The sequence below is a fragment of the Petromyzon marinus genome, chromosome 76 (assembly GCF_048934315.1).
Source record: "Petromyzon marinus isolate PM22_M1 ecotype Great Lakes invasive population chromosome 76, UKy_Petmar_22M1.pri1.0, whole genome shotgun sequence".
In the NCBI taxonomy this organism is placed as follows: Eukaryota; Metazoa; Chordata; class Hyperoartia; order Petromyzontiformes; family Petromyzontidae; genus Petromyzon; species Petromyzon marinus.
Window position 1 is genome coordinate 1,028,961 of NC_133742.1, and position 23,160 is coordinate 1,052,120.

Sequence of the window (23,160 nt, forward strand, 5' to 3'; positions counted from 1 at the left end):
GAGCGAGTGAACGGTGAGCGAGTGAACGGTGAGCGAGTGAGTGAACGGTGAGCGAGTGAACGGTGAGCGAGTGAACGGTGAGGGAGGGAACGGTGAGTGAGCGAGTGAACGGTGAGCGAGTGAACGGTGAGTGAGCGAGTGAACGGTGAGCGAGTGAACGGTGAGCGAGTGAACGGTGAGCGAGTGAACGGTGAGCGAGTGAGTGAACGGTGAGTGAGTGAGTGAACGGTGAGCGAGGGAACGGTGAGTGAGTGAGTGAACGGTGAGCGAGTGAACGGTGAGCAAGTGAACGGTGAGCGAGTGAACGGTGAGTGAGTGAACGGTGAGCGAGTGAACGGTGAGCGAGTGAACAGTGAGGGAACGGTGAGTGAGCGAGCGAGGGAACGGTGAGGGAGCGAGTGAGCGAGCGAGGTGGACGTGGGGTGGTGGTGGTGGTGACCTTTCCCGAGCTGCGGACGCCGCGGAAGAGACAGAGCCAGATGATGACCCAGGCCAGCAGGAGACAGCCGGCTAGCTCACCCCTCACTCTGCCGGGGTCGTGAAGACCCTGGGTGGACCCCACCTGCAGCACGCGCTCACTGGGGTAGGAGATCAGCCGTGGTCACTCACTCAGGGGTCGTGAAGACCCTGGGTGGACCCCACTTAGAGCACTCACTGGGGTAGGGAGTCAGCCGTGGTCACTCACTCAGGGGTCGTGAAGACCCTGGGTGGACCCCACCTGCAGCACGCGCTCACTGGGGTAGGAGATCAGCCGTGGTCACTCACTCAGGGGTCGTGAAGACCCTGGGTGGACCCCACTTAGAGCACTCACTGGGGTCGGGGGTCAGCTGTGGTGACTCACTCAGGGGTCGTTAAGACCCTGGGTGGACCCCACCTGGAGCACGTGCTCACTGGGGTAAGAGATCAGCCGTGGTCACTCACTCAGGGGTCGTGAAGACCCTGGGTGGACCCCACCTGGAGCACGCGCTGGGGTTGGGAGTCAGCTGTGGTCACTCACTCAGGGGTCGTGAAGACCCTGGGTGGACCCCACTTAGAGCACTCACTGGGGTAGGAGATCAGCCGTGGTCACTGACTCAGGGGTCGTGAAGACCCTGGGTGGACCCCACTTAGAGCACTCACTGGGGTAGGGAGTCAGCCGTGGTCACTGACTCAGGGGTCGTGAAGACCCTGGGTGGACCCCACTTAGAGCACTCACTGGGGTAGGGAGTCAGCTGTGGTCACTCACTCAGGGGTCGTGAAGACCCTGGGTGGACCCCACTTAGAGCACTCACTGGGGTAGGGGGTCAGCCGTGGTCACTCACTCAGGGGTCGTGAAGACCCTGGGTGGACCCCACTTAGAGCACTCACTGGGGTAGGGGGTCAGCCGTGGTCACTGACTCAGGGGTCGTGAAGACCCTGGGTGGACCCCACTTAGAGCACTCACTGGGGTAGCGAGTCAGCTGTGGTCACTGACTCAGGGGTCGTGAAGACCCTGGGTGGACCCCACCTGGAGTCTGACTTACTAGAGTGACTTACTAGAGTGACTTACTAGAGTCTGACTTACTAGAGTGACTTACTAGAGTGACTTACTAGAGTGACTTACTAGAGGACTTGCTAGAGTCTGACTTACTAGAGTGACTTACTAGAGTGATCTTCTTTGGTTCTTTCGGTAAAGTCACGTAGAATGAGAATAAAATAATAAATTGATAAAATAACACAATAATATTCTCGCAACGTTTCGGCCACAACACAAGCGGCCTTCATCAGGTGAAGGGACGAGACTGTCTGGGTAGGACAGCGCTGGAGTGAAAGAGCCACGTTCAGATCACGGCCTTTAAGCCTCAAATTTCAGCACCACGGATAGCTACGGGCCCCGTTCAGACGGACGAGTTCGTCCATGGTCGGAACAGAGGAGGGGGAGAGAGACAGCTGAGAGGCGCTATTATACTCCATGTTGTAAACTATACCATTAACCGTGGTGTGAGAGGTATTAAGAGTCAATGCTGGCGAAAGAGCTGCGGTCTGAAGGTCATCGTAAAATACAATTAATTAAGAACAGAAATGGTTTAAAACATCTTTCCAATGGTTACTAAGCCAGAATCCATCTTCTCGGTTGAAATTGTCTCTGTGCTTGTATATGTGAATGGCCTCATGAACGAATCTCTCATGGTAGCCGGTTGGTTTGCAAAGAACCTCCGTCTTGGAGAAGTCAATGTCATGTGAGCCCACTGAATTATAACAGTGATCTGCCACGGCAGAGGAGTTCGTCCTACCGTGTTTCAAGTCTGCTTTATGTTCGCGGATGCGGTCCGAGATATGTCTTTTGGTTTCTCCAATGTAGCTACTACCACAGAGGCACTTTAGTTTGTAAACGCCCGGGTACTGTATGTCTGGAACAGCATCTTTTACAGATGGAACTAAATCACGGATTTTATGTACTGTGTTGAATCGGACCTGGATCTTGTGTTTATTCAGGATTTTGGAGATCTTTTTAGTGACCCCTGCAATGTAGGGTAACTTACCAGAGTGACTTACTAGAGTGACTTACCAGAGTGGCTTACTAGAGTGACTTACTAGAGTCTGACTTACTAGAGTGACTTAGTGGAGCGGCTTACTGGAGTGGTGTACTAGAGTGACTTACTAGAGGAATCTGGCTTACCAGAGTGACTTACTAGAGTGACTTACTAGAGGAGCCTGAATTACTAGAGCGGCTTACTAGAGTGGCTTACTAGAGGAGTCTGGCTTACTGGAGTGGCTTACTAGAGTGACTTACTAGAGTGACTTACAAGAGTGACTTACTAGAGTGACTTACTAGAGGAGCCTGACTTACTAGAGTGACTTACTAGAGCGACTTACTAGAGCCTGGCTTACTAGAGTGACTTACTAGAGCGTGATTTACTAGAGTGACTTACTGGAGTGGCTTACTAGAGTGGCTTACTAGAGTGGCTTACTAGAGTCTGACTTACCAGAGTCTGACTTACTAGAATGACTTACTAGAGTGACTTACTAGAGTGGCTTACTAGAGTCTGACTTGCTAGAGTCTGACTTACTAGAGTGACTTACTAGAGTGGTTTACTAGAGTCTGACTTACTAGAGTCTGACTTACTAGAGTCTGACTTACTAGAGTGACTTACTAGAGTGACTTACTAGAGTGACTTACTAGAGTCTGACTTACTAGAGTCTGACTTACTAGAATGACTTACTAGAGTGACTTACTAGAGTGACTTGCTAGAGTATGACTTACTAGAGTCTGACTTACTAGAGTGACTTACTAGAGCGACTTACTAGAGTGACTTACTAGAGTGACTTACTAGAGTGGCTTACTAGAGTCTGACTTACTAGAGTCTGACTTACTAGAGTGACTTACTAGAGTGACTTACTAGAGGAGTCTGGCTTACTAGAGTGACTTGCTGGAGTCTGATTTACTAGAGTGGCTTGCCAGAGTGACTTACTAGAGTCTGACTTACTAGAGTGATTTACTAGAGTCTGACTTACTAGAGTGACTTAGTGGAGCGGCTTACTGGAGTGGTGTACTAGAGTGACTTACTAGAGGAATCTGGCTTACCAGAGTGACTTACTAGAGTGACTTACTAGAGGAGCCTGAATTACTAGAGTGGCTTACTAGAGTGGCTTACTAGAGGAGTCTGGCTTACTGGAGTGGCTTACTAGAGTGACTTACTAGAGTGACTTACAAGAGTGACTTACTAGAGTGACTTACTAGAGTGACTTACTAGAGGAGCCTGACTTACTAGAGTGACTTACTAGAGTGACTTACTAGAGCCTGGCTTACTAGAGTGACTTACTAGAGCCTGATTTACTAGAGTGACTTACTGGAGTGGCTTACTAGAGTGGCTTACTAGAGTGGCTTACTAGAGTCTGACTTACCAGAGTCTGACTTACCAGAGTCTGACTTACTAGAATGACTTACTAGAGTGACTTACTAGAGTGACTTACTAGAGTCTGACTTGCTAGAGTCTGACTTACTAGAGTGACTTACTAGAGTGACTTACTAGAGTGACTTACTAGAGTCTGACTTACTAGAGTCTGACTTACTAGAGCGACTTACTAGAGCGACTTACTAGAGTCTGACTTACTAGAGTCTGACTTACTAGAGTGACTTACTAGAGTGGCTTACTAGAGTCTGACTTACTAGAGTCTGACTTACTAGAGTGACTTACTAGAGTGACTTACTAGAGGAGTCTGGCTTACTAGAGTGACTTGCTGAAGTCTGATTTACTAGAGTGGCTTACTAGAGTGACTTACTAGAGTCTGACTTACTAGAGTGATTTACTAGAGTCTGACTTACTAGAGTGACTTACTGGAGTGACTTACTAGAGTGACTTGCTCGAGCGGCTTACTAGAGTGGCTTACTAGAGTGACTTACTAGAGTCTGACTTACCAGAGTGACTTACTGGAGTGGCTTACTGGAGTGACTTACTGGAGTGGCTTATTAGAGGAGTCTGACTTACTAGAGTGACTTACTAGAGTGACTTACTAGAGTGACTTATTAGAATCTGTCTTACTAGAGTGACTTACCAGAGTGACTTACTAGAGTCTGACTTACTAGAGTGACTTACTAGAGTGACTTACTAGAGTCTGACTTACTAGAGTGACTTACTAGTGACTTACTAGAGAGACTTACTAGAGAGACTTACCAGAGTGGCTTACTAGAGTGACTTACCAGAGTGACTTACTAGAGTGACTTACTAGAGTGAATTACTAGAGTGATTTACTAGAGTGACTTGCTAGAGTGACTTACTAGAGTCTGACTTACTAGAGTGACTTACTAGAGTCTGACTTACTAGAGTGACTTACTAGAGTGACTTACTAGAGTGACTTACTGGAGTGACTTACTAGAGTGACTTACTAGAGTGACTTACTAGAGTGACTTACTAGAGTGACTTACTAGAGTGACTTACTAGAGTCTGACTTACTAGAGTGACTTACTAGAGTCTGACTTACTAGAGTGACTTACTAGAGTCTGACTTACTAGAGTGATTTACTAGAGTGACTTACTAGAGTGACTTACTGGAGTGACTTACTAGAGTGGCTTACCAGAGTGACTTGCTAGAGTGACTTACTAGAGTGACTTACTAGAGTGACTTACTGGAGTGACTTACTAGAGTAACTTACTAGAGTGGCTTACTAGAGGAGCCTGACTTACTAGAGTGATTTACTAGAGTGACTTACTGGAGTGACTTACTAGAGTCTGACTTACTAGAGTGACTTACTAGAGTGACTTACTAGAGTGATTTACTAGAGTGACTTACTAGAGTCTGACTTACTAGAGTGACTTACTAGAGTGACTTACTAGAGTGACTTACTAGAGTCTGACTTACTAGAGTCTGACTTACCAGAGTCTGACTTACTAGAGTGACTTACTAGAGTGACTTACTAGAGTGACTTACTAGAGTGACTTATTAGAGTGACTTACTAGAGTCTGACTTACTAGAGTCTGACTTACTAGAGTCTGACTTACTAGAGTCTGACTTACTAGAATGACTTACTAGAGTGACTTACTAGAGTGAATTACTAGAGTGACTTACTAGAGTGACTTACTAGAGTGACTTACTAGAGTCACTTACTAGAGTGACTTACTAGAGCCTGATTTACTAGAGTGACTTACTAGAGTGACTTACTAGAGTGACTTACTAGAGTGGCTTACTAGAGGAGTCTAACTTACTAGAGTGACTTACTAGAGTGACTTACTAGAGTGACTTACTAGAGTGAATTACTAGAGTGACTTACTAGAGTGACTTACCAGAGTGACTTACTAGAGTCTGACTTACTAGAGCGACTTACTAGAGCGACTTACTAGAGCGACTTACTAGAGTGACTTACTAGAGCCTGACTTGCTAGAGTGACTTACTAGAGTGACTTACTAGAGTGACTTACTAGAGTGACTTACTGGAGTCCGACTTACTTGACTCTGACTTACTAGAGTGACTTACTAGAGTGACTTACTAGAGTGACTTACTAGAGCGACTTACTAGAGCGGCTTACCAGAGCGACTTACTAGAGCGGCTTACTAGAGTGACTTGCTAGAGTCTGGCTTACTAGAGTGACTTACTAGAGGAGTGTGTCTCTGCGTGGTGACACTCACTTCCAGAACACCTCGCTCGGCGTGGCGTGGGTCTCGTTCAAGGTCAGGTTCTGTGCGAGGAATAGAATCATCATCATCATCAGCATCATCATCAGCAGCAGCGTCATCATCATCAACAGCAGCGTCATCATCATCATCAGCATCATCATCAGCAGCAGCAGCGTCATCATCATCAGCAGCAGCGTCATCATCAGCAGCAGCAGTGTCATCATCATCATCATCAGCAGCAGCAGCGTCATCATCATCAGCGTCATCATCATCAGCAGCAGCAGCGTCATCATCATCAGCAGCAGCGTCATCATCATCATCAACAGCAGCAGCGTCATCATCAGCAGCAGCGTCGTAATCAGCAGTATCATCATTAGCACCAGCATGATAATCATCATCAGTATAATCATCATCACCAGCAGAATCATCATGATCAGCTTCATCATGATCATCAGCAGCAGTTACCATCACCCTCCTACTGACAGCAGACTGACGCACAGAGACAGCTGCCACTGGGGGTGCCCCTAGGCTGTGTGGGGTCTGTGTGGGGTCTGTGTGTGTGTATCTGTGTGTGTGTGTCTGTGTGTGTGTATCTGTGTGTGTGTATCTGTGTGTGTGTGTATCTGTGTGTGTGTATCTGTGTGTGTGTATCTGTGTGTGTGTATCTGTGTGTGTGTGTGTATCTGTGTGTGTGTATATCTGTGTGTGTGTATCTGTGTGTGTGTCTCTGTGTGTGTGTATCTGTGTGTGTGTGAATCTGTGTGTGTGTATTTGTGTGTATGTGTGTATCTGTGTGAAGTGTATGTGTGTGTGTCTGTCTGTGTGTGTGTCTGTGTGTGTTTGTGTGTGTATGTGTCTGTGTGTGTGTGTCTGTGTGCCTGTGTGTGTGTGTTTGTGTGTGTTTGTGTATGTCTGTGTGTGTGTCTGTGTGTGTGTCTGTGTGTGTGTCTCTGTGTGTGTGTCTCTGTGTGTGTGACTCTGTGTGTGTGTCTGTGTGTGTGTCTGTGTATGTGTGTCTGTGTATGTGTGTCTGTGTATGTGTGTCTGTGTGTGTGTATCTGTGTGTGTGTATCTGTGTGTGTGTGTGTATCTGTGTGTGTCTGTGTGTCTGTGTCTGTGTGTCTGTGTGTGTCTGTGTGTGTGTGTTTGTGTGTGTCTGTGTGTGTGTCTGTGTGTGTGTGGGGGTACCGTGCACAGGTGCTGGTTGTTTGGTGCTTCGCAGGCCCAGGGCAGGGGACTCTGGAAGGAGCTGAAGAGGTAGAAGAGTGTCCAGGCGATGATCACCACGTAGTAGAGACTCACCAGCACGGAGAGTATCAACATAGCGTAGCCTATACCTACACACACACAGATACAGATACACACACAGATACAGATACACAGATACATACACACACAGATACACACACACAGATACAGATACACACACAGATACAGATACACACACAAATACACACACAGATACAGATACACACACAGATACAGATACACACGCAGATACACACACACACAGATACAGATACACACACACAGATACAGATACACACACAGATACACAGATACACACACACACACAGATACAGATACACACACACAGATACAGATACACACACATATACACATAGATACACACAGATACACAGATACACACACAGATATACACACACAGACACACACACACACACATAGATACACACACACACAGATACAGATACACAAACAGATACACACACACACAGATACAGATACACAAACAGATACAGATACACACACACACAGATACAGATACACACGCAGATACAGATACACACACATAGATACACACGCAGATACAGATACACACACATAGATACACACACAGATACACACACAGATACACACACAGATACAGATACACACAGATACACACACAGATATACACACACACACAGATACACAACAACAACCGCCATTCGCCACTAAGTGGCGGTGACGTCACCACAACGCTTGTGCCAGGACATGTGCACCTTGAGGCCACGTGGAGTGTCGAACGCCCGCTGGCAGGAGGTCACGGGGCAGACCCAGGTGCCATGGGTCGACTGACTGAGATGACTGGCTGATGCACCACCTGTGCCCCCTACTGTGCCAACCTGCTATGCTTTAGCCACCCGGCACTCCGCTCGTTGTTGTGAGCGTCGCTCCTCCGCCCTCCGTTGTTGTAAGGCGACTACCTCCAACTGCCCAGTAGCGTCCTTCACGAGCCTCCTCCACAGAGGCCGATCTTGACACCGCTGGTACCAGTCATCGGCAAGTCCACTCAGCTCCACGTCCTCCTGTACCACATCACTCCATCTCTTCTCTAGCCCGTGCCGCGCCCGCTTAGCCCCCTCGATCCGGCCAAACAAAAGCTGTTTCGGCATGCGGTGGGTGGGCATGCGGGCTACATGACCCAGCCATCGCAGCCTTGCCCGTCGGAGGAGTTCACCGATGGGACCTTGCCCAGATCTTTCAAGGATTTGTGAGCTCCTCACACAATCCAGTCTGGTTAAACCCAAGATGGATCGTAGGCAGGCCAGCCTAAATGTTTCTAACCGGCGAAGATGTTACATTAGGGGGGTCCACGTTTCGCAAGCGTAGAGAAGGGAGGGAATGACCGTGGCCGAGAAGACCTGAAGCTTAGTGCGGAGCGACAGACCAGGTAGCTTCCACACAGCGTTATGCAACCAATGAAAAGATATTGCCGCTCGACTGATTCGGAGTGAGACCTCTGCTGTTAAACTGGAGCTGGTCATAAGCACACTTCCCAGGTATGGGAAACTCTCCACTCTCTCCACAACTCCCCCATCACCGATTGGAAGTTGTGGGGGTGGAGTGTCCGATGGTACAAAATACCCAGGCAGGTGCTTAGTTTTGGTGGGGCTGATGGTAAGGCCCCACCTCTTAGTGGCACGCTCCAGTCTCAGCAGCAGCGTCTCCAACTCCTCCTCTGAATGAGCAGCTATTACCAAATCATCAGCATACATAACGTGGTTGAGCAATAGGGAGCCATCCCTTGACCGCACCCGGGCATCGATCAGCCTCCCATTATATCTGTACCATATGGAGATTCCCCCGGTAGAGCTATTGAAGGCTTCACGAACTTCGTGGTCAAAAAAGATGTTAAATAATGTGGGAGCCAGATGACATCCCTGTCGCACCCCAAGGTGTACACGGAATGGCTCTGACTCCCGGCCACGTAGTTTTACCCGGGCCCGCTCACTATCATGAAGGTCCATAATGATCGTGAGCAGAGGGTCAGGGACTCCAAAAGCACGAAGAACAACCCAGAGCCCAGGCCTACTGATGGTATCATAGGCCTTGACCAGGTCAATAAAGCAGAGATGTAGGTATTGTTGGAATTCCCTACACCTCTGCTGTAGCAGATGGACAGAAAATATGGCATCTGTGCAGGACCGCCCTTTCCTGAAACCGCATTGGGGCTCCGCAAGCCTCTCCTCAGCGTGCCTGGCAAGGCGATGTTGAAAAATAATCCTTGCCAGGACCTTTCCCGGCACACTGAGGAGTGAGATGCCCCTGTAGTTGTTACAGTCTGTGCGGTCCCCCTTCTTAAAGAGGGGGACCACCAGGGCATCCTTCCAATCCTGCGGAACCCGTCCAGTGGTCCAGACTGTTGTTATGATCTCATGTAGGGCAGTCTGAGATACACACAGATACACACACAAACACATACACAGATTCACACAGATACATACACACATATACTATATTGTATAGTAGTGGTGTACAGTGTAGTGTACGGTGTAGTGTACAGTGTAGTGTATAGTTGTGTACTGTATAGTAGTGTAGTGTATAGTGTAGTGTATAGTGTAGTGTATAGTGTAGCGTATAGTGTTGTGTGTAGTGTAGTGTATAGTAGTGTAGTGTATATCAGTGTAGTGTATAGTGTAGTGTATAGTAGTGTAGTGTATAGTAGTGTCTGGTAGTGTACTGTATAGTGTAGTTTATAGTGTAGTGTAGTGTATATCAGTGTAGCGTATAGTGTAGTGGATAGTGTGTATTGTAGTGTATAGTGTAGTGTGTATTGTAGTGTATAGTGTAGTGTATAATGTAGTGTATAGTGTAGTGTATAATGTAGTGTATAGTAGTGTATAGTGTAGTGTATAGTGTATAGTGTAGTGTATAGTAGTGTATAATGTCCTGCATAGTGTAAAGTATAGTAGTGTATAGTAGTGTATAGTAGTGTATAGTGTAGTGTATAGTGTAGTGTATAGTTGTGTACTGTATAGTAGTGTAGTGTATACTGTAGTGTATAGTGTAGTGTGTAGTGTATAGTGTTGTGTGTAGTGTAGTGTATAGTAGTGTAGTTTATAGTGTAGTGTATAGTAGTGTATATCAGTGTAGTGTATATCAGTGTAGTGTATAGTAGTGTAGTGTATAGTGTAGTGTATAGTAGTGTAGTGTATAGTAGTGTATGGTAGTGTATAGTGTAGTGTATAGTGTAGTGTAGTGTATATCAGTGTAGCGTATAGTGTAGTGTATAGTGTGTATTGTAGTGTATAGTGTGTATTGTAGTGTATAGTGTAGTGTATAATGTAGTGAATAATGTAGTGTATAGTGTAGTGTATATCAGTGTAGTGTATAGTAGTGTATAGTAGTGTAGTGTATAGTGTAGTATATAATGTAGTGTATAGTAGTGTATAGTGTATAGTGTAGTGTATAGTGTAGTGTATAGTGTAGTGTATAGTGTAGTGTATAATGTCCTGCATAGTGTAATGTATTGTAGTGTATACTAGTGTATAGTAGTGTGTAGTGTAGTGTATAGTGTAGTGTATAGTGTAGTGTATAGTACAGTGTATAGTGTAGTGTATAGTACAGTGTATAGTGTAGTGTATAGTGTAGTGTATAGCAGTGTAGTGTATAGTGCCGTGCATAGTGCAGTGTATAGTGTAGTGTATAGTAGTGTATAGTGTAGTGTATATTGTAGTGCATAGTAGTGTATGGTAGTGTAGTGTATAGTGTAGTGTATAGTAGTGTAGTGTATAGTAGTGTAGTGTATAGTAGTGTAGTGTATAGTGTAGTGTATAGTAGTGTAGTGTATAGTGTAGTGTATAGTAGTGTAGTGTATAGTGTAGTGTATAGTAGTGTAATGTATAGTGTATTGTATAGTAGTGTAGTGTAGTGTATAGTGTAGTGTATAGTAGTGTAGTGTATAGTAGTGTAGTGTATAGTGTAGTGTAGTGTATAGTGTAGTGTATAGTAGTGTAGTGTATAGTGTAGTGTATAGTAGTGTATAGTAGTGTAGTGTATAGTGTATAGCATTGTATAGTGTAGTGTATAGTATAGTGTATAGTGTAGTCTGTAGTGTAGTAGTGTAGTGTATAGTAGTGTATAGTGTAGTGTATAGTGTAGTGTATAGTGTAGTGTATAGTGTAGAGTATAGTGTAGAGTATAGTAGTGTATAGTGTAGTGTATAGTGTAGTGTATAGTGATGTATAGTAGTGTATAGTCTAGTGTATAATGTAGTGTATAGTGTAGTGTATAGTATAGTGTAGTGTATAGTAGTGTATAGTGTAGTGTATAGTCTAGTGTATAGTGTAGTGTATAGTGTAGTCTGTAGTGTAGTAGTGTAGTGTATAGTAGAGTATAGTGTAGGGTATAGTAGTGTAGTGTATAGTGCAGTGTATCGTAGTGTAGTGTATAGTGCAGTGTATAGTAGCATAGTGTATAGTGTAGTGTATAGTAGTGTAGTGTATAGTGTAGTGTATAGTAGTGTAGTGTATAGTGCAGTGTATAGTAGTGTAGTGTATAGTAGTGTATAGTGTAGTGCATAGTGTAGTGTATAGTAGTGTAGTGTATAGTGTAGTGTATAGTATTGTAGTGTATAATGTAGTGTATAGTGCTGTGACTGCCGTCGCAGAAGATCCCCGACTAACCGCACAGCACTTGCCCCGCCAGCCTGCTGGAGGCTACCTGGGGGTGGTGGTGGTGGTGCTCACCTTTGCACGTGCGGCCGCTGTGAGCTCACCTGTAAGGATGGGGCAGCATCGCCACACGGCCAAGGGGCCCAAGGCACTGAACTGGCCCAGGCTGAGCTCCATGAGGAAGACTGGGAGGCCGCACAGAGCCAGCATGAGCAGGTAGGGGATGAGGAAGGCGCCTACACACACACAACAACCGCCATTCGCCACTAAGTGGCGGTGACGTCACCACGACGCTTGTGCCAGGCTATGTGCACCCTGAGGCCACGTGAAGTGTCGAACGCCCGCTGGCAGGAGGTCACGGGGCAGACCCAGGTGCCACGGGTCGACTGACTGAGATGACTGGCTGATGCACCACCTGTGCCCCCTTCTGTGCCAACCTGCTGTGCTTTAGCCACCCGGCGCTCCGCTCGCTGTTGTGAGCGTCGCTCCTCCGCCCTCCGTTGTTGTTGGAGGGCGACTGCCTCCAACTGCCCAGTAGCATCCTTCACGAGCCTCCTCCACAGAGGCCGATCTTGACACCGCTGGTACCAGTCATCGGCAAGTCCACTCAGCTCCACGTTCTCTTGTACCACATCACTCCATCTCTTCTCTAGCCCGTGCCGCGCCCGCTTAGCCCCCTCAATCCTGCCAAACAAAAGCTGTTTCGGCATGCGGTGGCTGGGCATGCGGGCTACATGACCCAGCCATCGCAGCCTTGCCTGCCGGAGGAGCTCACCGATGGGACCCTGCCCAGATCTTTCAAGGATTTGTGAGCTCCTCACACAATCCAGTCTGGTTAAACCCAGGATGGATCGTAGGCAGGCCAGCCTAAATGTTTCCAACCGGCGAAGATGTTCCATTAGGGGGGTCCACGTTTCGCAAGCGTAGAGAAGGGAGGGAATGACCGTGGCCGAGAAGACCTGAAGCTTAGTGCGGAGCGACAGACCAGGTAGCTTCCACACAGCGTTACGCAACCGATGAAAAGATATTGCCGCTCGACTGATTCGGAGTGAGACCTCTGCTGTTAAACTGGAGCCAGTCATAAGCACAGTCATAAGCACACTGCCCAGGTATGGGAAACTCTCCACTCTCTCCACAACTGCCCCATCACCGATTGGGAGTTGTGGGGGTGGAGTGTCCGATGGTACAAAATACCCAGGCAGGTGCTTAGTTTTGGTGGGGCTGATGGTAAGGCCCCACCTCTTAGTGGCACGCTCCAGTCTCAGCAGCAGCGTCTCCAACTCCTCCTCTGACTGAGCAGCTATTACCAAGTCATCAGCATACATAACGTGGTTGAGCAATAGGGAGCCATCCCTTGACCGCACCCGGGCATCGATTAGCCTCCCATTATATCTGTACCATATGGAGATTCCCCCGGTACAGCTATTGAAGGCTTCACGAACCACGTGAAGCCTTCACACACACACACACAGACACACACACCTACCCAGTCACCCACTCACCCAGTCACTCACTCACCCACTCACTCACCCACTCACCCACTCACTCACCCACTCACTCACTCACCCAGTCACCCAGTCACGCACCCATTCACTCACCCACTCACCCACTCACTCAGCCACTCACCCACTCACTCAGCCACTCACTCACCCAACCCACTCACCCACCCACCTACACACCCACTAACCCACCCACCCACCCACTAACCCACTAACCCACCCACCTCCACCGTTGCGGTAACACAGGTAAGGGAACCTCCACACGTTGCCCAGGCCCACTCACTCACCCACTCACCCTCTCACCCACTCACCCTCTCACCCACTCACCCTCTCACCCACTCACCCTCTCACCCTCTCACCCACTCAGCCACTCAGCCACTCAGCCACTCAGCCACTCAGCCACTCAGCCACTCAGCCACTCAGCCACTCAGCCACTCACTCACCCACTCACTCACTCACTTACCCACTTACCCACTTACCCACTAACCCACTCACCCACTCACCCACCCACCCACCCACTCACCCACCCACTCATTTACTCACCCACCCACTCACTTACTCACCCACCCACTCACCCACTCACCCACCCACCCACCTCCACCGTTGAGGTAACACAGGTAAGGGAACCTCCACACGTTGCCAAGGCCCACGCACTCACTCACTCACTCAGCCACTCACCCACCCACCCAGTCACTCACCCACCCACACACTCACACACCCACTAACCCACCCACCCACTCACCCACTAACCCACTCACCCACCCACTAACCCACCCACCCACTCACCCACTAACCCACTCACTCACCCACTCACTCACCCACCCACTCACCCACCCACCCACTCACCCACTCACCCACCCACCCACTAACTCACCCACCCACCCAGTCACTCACCCACCCACACACTCACCCACCCACTAACCCACCCACCCACTCACCCACTAACCCACTCACTCACCCACTCACTCACCCACCCACTCACCCACCCACCCACCCACTCACCCACCCACCCACCCACTCACCCACCCACCCACTCACCCACTCACCCACCCACCCACCCACTCACCCACTCACCCACCCACCCACTCACCCACCCACCCACTAACCCACCCACCCACCCACCTCCACCGTTGCGGTAACACAGGTAAGGGAACCTCCACACGTTGCCCAGGCCCACGCAGTATCTCACTCAGCCACTCACTCACTCACTCACCCACTCACTCACCCACTCACCCACCCACTCACCCACCCACCCAGTCACTCACCCACTCACCCACCCACCCACTCACCCACCCACCCACCTACTAACCCACCCACTCACTCACTCACCCACTCACTCACTCACCCACTCACTCACCCACTAACCCACTCACCCACTCACCCACCCACTCACCCACCCACCCACTCACCGACCCACCCACTCACCCACCCACCCACTCACCCACCCACTCACTCAGCCACCCACCCACTCACTCACCCACCCACCCACTCACTCAGTCACTCACTCACCCACTCAGCCACCCACTCACTCACTCACCCACCCACTCACTCAGCCACCCACCCACTCACTCACCCACTCACTCACCCACCCACTCACCCACCCACCCACCCACTCACCCACTCACCCACCCACCCACCCACTCACCCACCCACCCACCTACTAACCCACCCACTCACTCACTCACCCACTCACTCACCCACCAACCCACCCACCCACTCACCCACCCACTAACCCACTCACTCACCCACTCACTCACCCACCCACTCACCCACCCACCCACTCACCCACTCACCCACCCACCCACTAACCCACCCACCCACCCACCTCCACCGTTGCGGTAACACAGGTAAGGGAACCTCCACACGTTGCCCAGGCCCACGCAGTATCTCACTCAGCCACTCACTCACTCACTCACCCACCCACTCACTCACCCACTCACCCACCCACTCACCCACCCACCCAGTCACTCACCCACTCACCCACCCACCCACTCACCCACCCACCCACCTACTAACCCACCCACTCACTCACTCACCCACTAACCCACTCACCCACTCACCCACCCACCCACTCACCCACCCACCCACCCACTCACCCACCCACCCACCCACTCACCCACCCACCCACTCACCCACCCACCCACTCACCCACCCACTCACTCAGCCACCCACCCACTCACTCATCCACCCACCCACTCACTCAGGCACTCACTCACCCACTCAGCCACCCACTCACTCACTCACCCACCCACTCACTCAGCCACCCACCCACTCACTCACCCACCCACTCACCCACCCACCCACCCACTCACCCACTCACCCACCCACCCACCCACTCACCCACCCACCCACCTACTAACCCACCCACTTACTCACTCACCCACTCACTCACCCACCAACCCACCCACCCACTCACCCACCCACTAACCCACTCACTCACCCACTCACTCACCCACCCACTCACCCACCCACCCACTCACCCACTCACCCACCCACCCACTAACCCACCCACCCACCCACCTCCACCGTTGCGGTAACACAGGTAAGGGAACCTCCACACGTTGCCCAGGCCCACGCAGTATCCCAGCAGCGAGAGGAGGAACTCCATCCGCCCCCCCCATTGCTCGCGGGGGCTCCCGGGGGGCTCCCCCCTTCCCCCCTCCCCCATCCCCTCCAAGCCCTCGAAGGAGCCCTCGGGACCGGGGGTCTCGTAGGGCCCAACCAGGCCAGCCTCCCAGGCACCCTGTGACAGCAGCAGCAGCAGCACATAGCACACACATAGCACACATAGTACACACACAGCACACACACATAGTACACACACACACACATAGCACACACACACATAGCACACACATAGCACACACACACATAGCACACACACACATAGTACACACATAGCACACACATAGCACAAACACATAGCACACACACATAGCACACACACAGCACACACACACAGTACACACACATAGCACACACACATAGTACACACATATAGTACACACATAGCACACACACATAGCACACACACATAGCACACACACAGCACACAGCACAGCAGCACACACATAGTACACACATAGCACACACACATAGCACACACACATAGCACACACACATAGCACACACATAGTACACACACATAGTACACACATAGCACACACACAGCACACACACAGCACACAAGACACACATAGCACACACACACAGCACACACATAGCACACAAACATAGCACACAACACACACACAGCACACACACACATAGCACACAGCACACACACACAGCACACACAGCACACACACACAGCACACACACATAGCACACACACACGCATAGCACACACACACCACACATACCACACACACATATCACACACACACACAGCACACACACATAGCACACACACACATAGCACACACACACACAGCACACACACACACATAGCACACACACACACATAGCACACACACACACACATAGCACACACACATACCACACACACACACACATAGCACACACACATACCACACACACATAGCACACACACACACATACCACACACACATAGCACACACACACACATAGCACACACACAGCACACACCACACACATAGCACACACACATAGCACACACACACGCATAGCACACACACACGCATAGCACACACACACCACACACACACATACCACACACACACATACCACACACACACACAGCACACACACATAGCACACACACATAGCACACACACACATAGCACACACACACATAGCACACACACACATAGCACACACACACACACATAGCACACACACATAGCACACACACACAGCACACACACACAGCACACACACACACATAACACACGCACACATAGCACACACACATAGCACACACACACATAGCACCCACACACATAACACACACACATAGCACACACACACACATAACACACACACATAACACACACACATAACACACACACACATAGCACACACACACATAGCACACACACACATAGCACACACACACATAGCACACACACATAACACACACACACATAGCACACACACATAACACACACACACACATAGCACACACACACATAGCACACACACACAGCACACACACACACACATAGCACACACACACATAACACACACACACATAGCACACACACACCAACACACAGCACACACACAGCACACACACACAGTGGGGGGGGGGGGGGGGGGGGGGTGGAGTGGTGGGTGGAGTGGTGGGTGGAGTGGTGGGTGGAGTGGTGGGTGGCGTAGGGGGTGGAGTGATGGGTTGAGTGGTGGGTGGAGTGGGGGTGGAGTGGTGGGTGGAGTGGTGGGTGGAGTGGTGGTTGGAGTGATGGGTGGAGTGGGGGGTGGAAAGGTGGGTGGAGTGGGGGGTGGAGTGGGGGGTGGAGTGGTGGTTGGAGTTGTGGGTGGAGTGGTGGGTGGAGTTGTGGGTGGAGTTGTGGGTGGAGTGGTGGGTGGAGTGGTGGGTGGAGTGGTGGGTGGAGTGATGGGTGAAGTGATGGGTGGAGTGGTGGGTAGAGTGGGGGTGGAGTGGTGGGTAGAGTGGTGAGTGAAGTGGTGGGTGGATTGGTGGGTGAAGTGGTGGGTGGAGTGGTGGGTGGAGTGGTGGTGGGTGGAGTGGTGGGTGGAGTGGTGGGTGAAGTGGTGGGTGGAGTGGTGGGTGGAGTGGTGGTGGGTGGAGTGGTGGGTGGAGTGGTGGGTGGAGTGGTGGTGGGTGGAGTGGTGGGTGGAGTGGTGGGTGGAGTGGTGGGTGGAGTGATGGGTGGAGTGGTGGGTGGAGTGGGGGGTGCAGTGGTGGGTGGAGTGGTGGGTGGAGTGGTGGGTGGAGTGGTGGGTGAAGTGATGGGTGGAGTGGTGGGTAGAGTGATGAGTGAAGTGGTGGGTGGAGTGGTGGGTGGAGTGGTGGGTGGAGTGGTGGGTGGAGTGGTGGGTACAGTGGGGGCTGGAGTGGTGGGTGGAGTGGTGGGTGGAGTGGTGGGTGGAGTGGTGGGTGGAGTGGTGGGTGAGTTGTGGGTGAAGTGGTGGTAGAGTGGTGGAGTGGAGGGTGGGTGGAGTGGTGGGTGGAGTGGTGGGTGGAGTGATGGGTGGAGTGGTGGGTGGGTGGGGTGGAGTGGTGGTGGAGTGGTGGGTGGAGTGGGGGGGTGGAGTGGTGGGTGGAGTGGGGGTGGAGTAGGGGGTGGAGTGATGGGTGGAGTAATGGGTGGAATGATGGGTGGAGTGGTGGGTGGAGTGATGGGTGGAGTAGGGGGTGGAGTGGGAGGTGGAGTTGTGGGTGGAGTGGTGGTAGAGAGGTGGGTGGAGTGGTGGGTGGAGTGGTGGGTGGAGTGGTGGGTGGAGTGGTGGGGGGGTCTCACCCACCCCCCACGTGGGGGTCTCCAGGGGGCTGTGCCCGGGGAGTGGAGGGGGACGTTGGAGAGAGCGGCGACTCCATCGTTCTGCACCACAACAACAACAACATCAACAACATCAACAACATCAACATCAACAAAATCAACATCAACAACATCAACAACAACATCAACAACAACGTCAACAACATCAACAACATCAACATCAAACATCAACAACATCAAACAACTACAACATCATCAAAACATCAACAACAACATCAACAACATTAACAACAACAACAACAACATCAACAACATCAACAACATCAACAACAACAATAACATCAACCAAACATCAACACAACAACAACAACATCAACAACATCAACATCAACAACATCAAACATCAACAACATCAAACACCAACATCAACAACATCAACAACACCAACATCAACAACATCAACAACATTAACATCAACAACAACATCATCAACAACACCAACATCAACAACGTCAACAACATCAACAACATTAACATCAACAACAACATCATACACATCAACAACATCAACAACATCAACAACATCAACAACAACAACAACATCATCAACAACAACAACATCAACAACATCAACAACAACAACATCAACAACATCAACATCAACAACATCAACAACAACATCAACAACATCAACATCAACAATATCAACAACAACAACATCAAACAACGTCAACAACAACAACAACATCAACAACATCAACAACATCAACAACAACAACATCAACAACAACGTCAACAACGTCAGCAACATCAACAACATCAACATCAAACATCAACAACATCAAACAACTACAACATCATCATAAACATCAACAACAACATCAACAACATTAACATCAACAACAACAACATCAACAACATCAACAACATCAACAACAACAATAACATCAACAACATCAACATCAAACATCAAGAACAACATCAACAACAACATCAACAACATCAACAATATCAAACATCAACAACATCAAACATCAACAACACCAACATCAACAACATCAACAACACCAAACATCAACAACATCAACAACATCAACAACATCAACAACATCAAACATCAACAACATCAAACATCAACAACAACAACAACAACATCAAACATCAACAACAACAACATCAAACATCAACAACATCAACAACATCAACAACAACAACATCAAACACCAACAATATCAAACATGAACAATATCAAACATCACCAACATCAAACATCAACAACAACATCAAACATCAACAACAACATCAAACACCAACAATATCAAACATCAACAATATCAAACATCAACAACATCAAACATCAACAACAACATAATCAAACATCAACAACATCAACAACAACAATAAACTAGTGGTGTTGACGGTGGTGATGATGGTGGTGGTGGTGGTGATGATGGTGATGATGATGATGGTGGTGATGATGATGATGGTGGTGGTGGTGATGATGGTGATGATGGTGGTGTTGACAGTGATGATGATGATGGTGGTGGTGGTGGTGATGATGGTGATGATGATGGTGGTGATGATGATGATGGTGGTGGTGTTGACAGTGATGATGATGGTGGCGCTGATGATGATGATGGCAATGATGGTGGTGGTGCTGATGATGATGATGGCGGTGATGATGGTGGCGGTGATGATGGTGATGATGATGGTGATGATGATGGTGGTGGTGGTGATGGTGATGATGATGGTGGTGGTGGTGATGGTGATGATGGTGATGATGATGGTGGTGGTGGTGGTGATGGTGGTGATGGTGATGATGATGATGGTGGTGATGATGATGGTGGTGGTGGTGGCGGTGATGATGATGGTGGTGGTGATGATGATGGTGATGATGATGGTGGTGATGATGATGGTGATGATGATGATGGTGGTGGTGGTGAGGATGATGATGATGGCGATGATGATGGTGATGGTGGTGGTGATGATGGTGCTGATGGTGATGATGGTGATGATGATGGTGGTGGTGAGAATGATGGTGGTGATGATGATGGTGATGATGGTGATGATGGTGGTGATGGTGATGATGATGGTGGTGGTGATGATGATGGTGGTGGTGAGAATGATGGTGGTGATGATGATGGTGATGATGGTGATGATGGTGGTGATGGTGCTGATGAAATTGTCGTGGTAACTACACCAACATCAGCTCATGGGCTGTGACAGTCCCCACTGGGCGTGTTTCCAGGGTGAGCTCCCACTGCCTTCAGAGCTCCGTCTCAGAAGCGGCCTCAGCATCACAAATGATGACGGCTCAACACACTCATAGAGACCCATAGAGACACACAGAGACTCATAGACACCCATAGACACCCATAGAGACCCACAGACTCATAGACACCCATAGACATCCACAGACTCATAGACACCCATAGAGACTCATAGACACCCATAGAGACCCACAGAGACTCATAGAGATCCATATACATCCACAGAGACCCACAGAGACCCACACTCATAGACACCCATAGAGACACACAGAGACTCATATACACCCATAGGGACCCACAGAGACCCACACTCATAGACACCCATAGAGACCCACAGACTCATAGACACCCATAGACACCCATAGAGACTCATAGAGACCCACAGACACCCACAGAGACCCACAGAGACCCACAGAGACTCATAGACACCCATAGAGACACACAGAGACTCATAGACACCCATAGACACCCATAGAGACCCACAGAGACCCACAGACTCATAGACACCCATAGAGACCCACAGACTCATAGACACCCATAGAGACACACAGAGACTCATAGACACCCATAGAGACCCACAGAGACACACAGAGACTCATAGACACCCATAGAGACCCATAGAGACCCGCAGACTCATAGACACCCATAGAGACTCATAGACACCCATAGAGACCCAGAGACTCATAGACACCCATAGAGACCCACAGAGACACACAGAGACTCATAGACACCCATAGAGACCCATAGAGACCCGCAGACTCATAGACACCCATAGAGACTCATAGACACCCATAGAGACCCAGAGACTCATAGACACCCATAGACACCCATAGAGACCCACAGAGACTCATAGACACCCATAGAGACCCACAGAGACTCATAGACACCCATAGAGACCCACAGAGACTCATAGACACCCATAGAGACCCACAGAGACTCATAGACACCCATAGAGACCCACAGAGACTCATAGACACCCATAGAGACCCACAGACACCCATAGAGACCCACAGAGACTCATAGACACCCATTGACACCCATAGAGACTCAAAGACACCCACAGAGACCCATACTCATAGACACCCATAGACACCCATAGAGACCCATAGAGACCCACAGAGACTCATAGACACCAACGCACCCTCGCCTGCCGGAGGAGCTCACCGCACGCAAGACAAAGGTCCCCCGTGTAGCCTCTAGCAGGCTGTAGGGGCAAGTGCTGTTAGTAGCGAGTAGCAGCAGCAGCGTCTATGAAGGCTACCGGCACTGTGGCACACACAGAGGGGGTGGGTGATGTTCACTGCTACACACCGCTACAACAGCTACTCATTTGAGGCCGAGTCGACCTAGGGGAGGCCCAGGACCGGTTCAGATAATCGACACAACCGCCAATCGCCACTAAGTGGCGGTGACATCACCACGACGCTTGTGCCAGGCTATGTGCACCTTGAGGTCACGTGAAGTGTCGAACGCCCGCTGGCAGGAGGTCACGGGGCAGACCCAGGTGCCACGGGTCGACTGACTGAGATGACTGAGCTGATGCACCACCTGTGCCCCCTACTGTGCCAACCCGCTGTGCTTTAGCCACCCGGCGCTCCGCTCGTTGTTGTGAGCGTCGCTCCTCCGCCCTCCGTTGTTGGAGGGCGACTGCCTCCAACTGCCCAGTAGCGTCCTTCACACAGTATATTTACACACAAACACACCTGTACAAAACCTACACTACACTACACACTACACTACAATATACACTACACTACTACACACTACACTACTACATACTACACTATACACTACACTATAAACAACACTATAAACAACACTATACACTACACTACTACACACTACACTATACACTACACTATACACTACACTACTATACACTACACTACACACTGGTACTGTATCGGGCATTCTTTTTACACGAAGACTTATGTCAACACACAGACAGACAGACACACACAGCTAGACACACAGACACACACACACACAGACACACATAGACAGACATACACACACAGACACACAGACAGACAT

General features: G+C 49.6%; 2 protein-coding genes across 3 annotated transcripts in view; both read right to left on the bottom strand.

The window, feature by feature from the left end:
- Window positions 1–16,214, bottom strand: part of LOC116938029 (sodium-dependent proline transporter-like) — a 35,314-nt gene extending 19,100 nt beyond the window's left edge. Inside the window, 5 exon segments of the mRNA XM_076056556.1 lie at window positions 440–578; window positions 6,083–6,132; window positions 7,259–7,407; window positions 12,075–12,206; window positions 15,990–16,214. Of these exon segments, the coding sequence (XP_075912671.1) occupies window positions 440–578; window positions 6,083–6,132; window positions 7,259–7,407; window positions 12,075–12,206; window positions 15,990–16,137 (618 nt within the window). The 5' untranslated portion in view covers window positions 16,138–16,214.
- The window catches only part of RRM1 (ribonucleotide reductase catalytic subunit M1), a 350,107-nt gene that overhangs the window by 269,107 nt on the left and 57,840 nt on the right, over window positions 1–23,160 (bottom strand). The gene's annotated exons all lie outside the window — the stretch shown is intronic.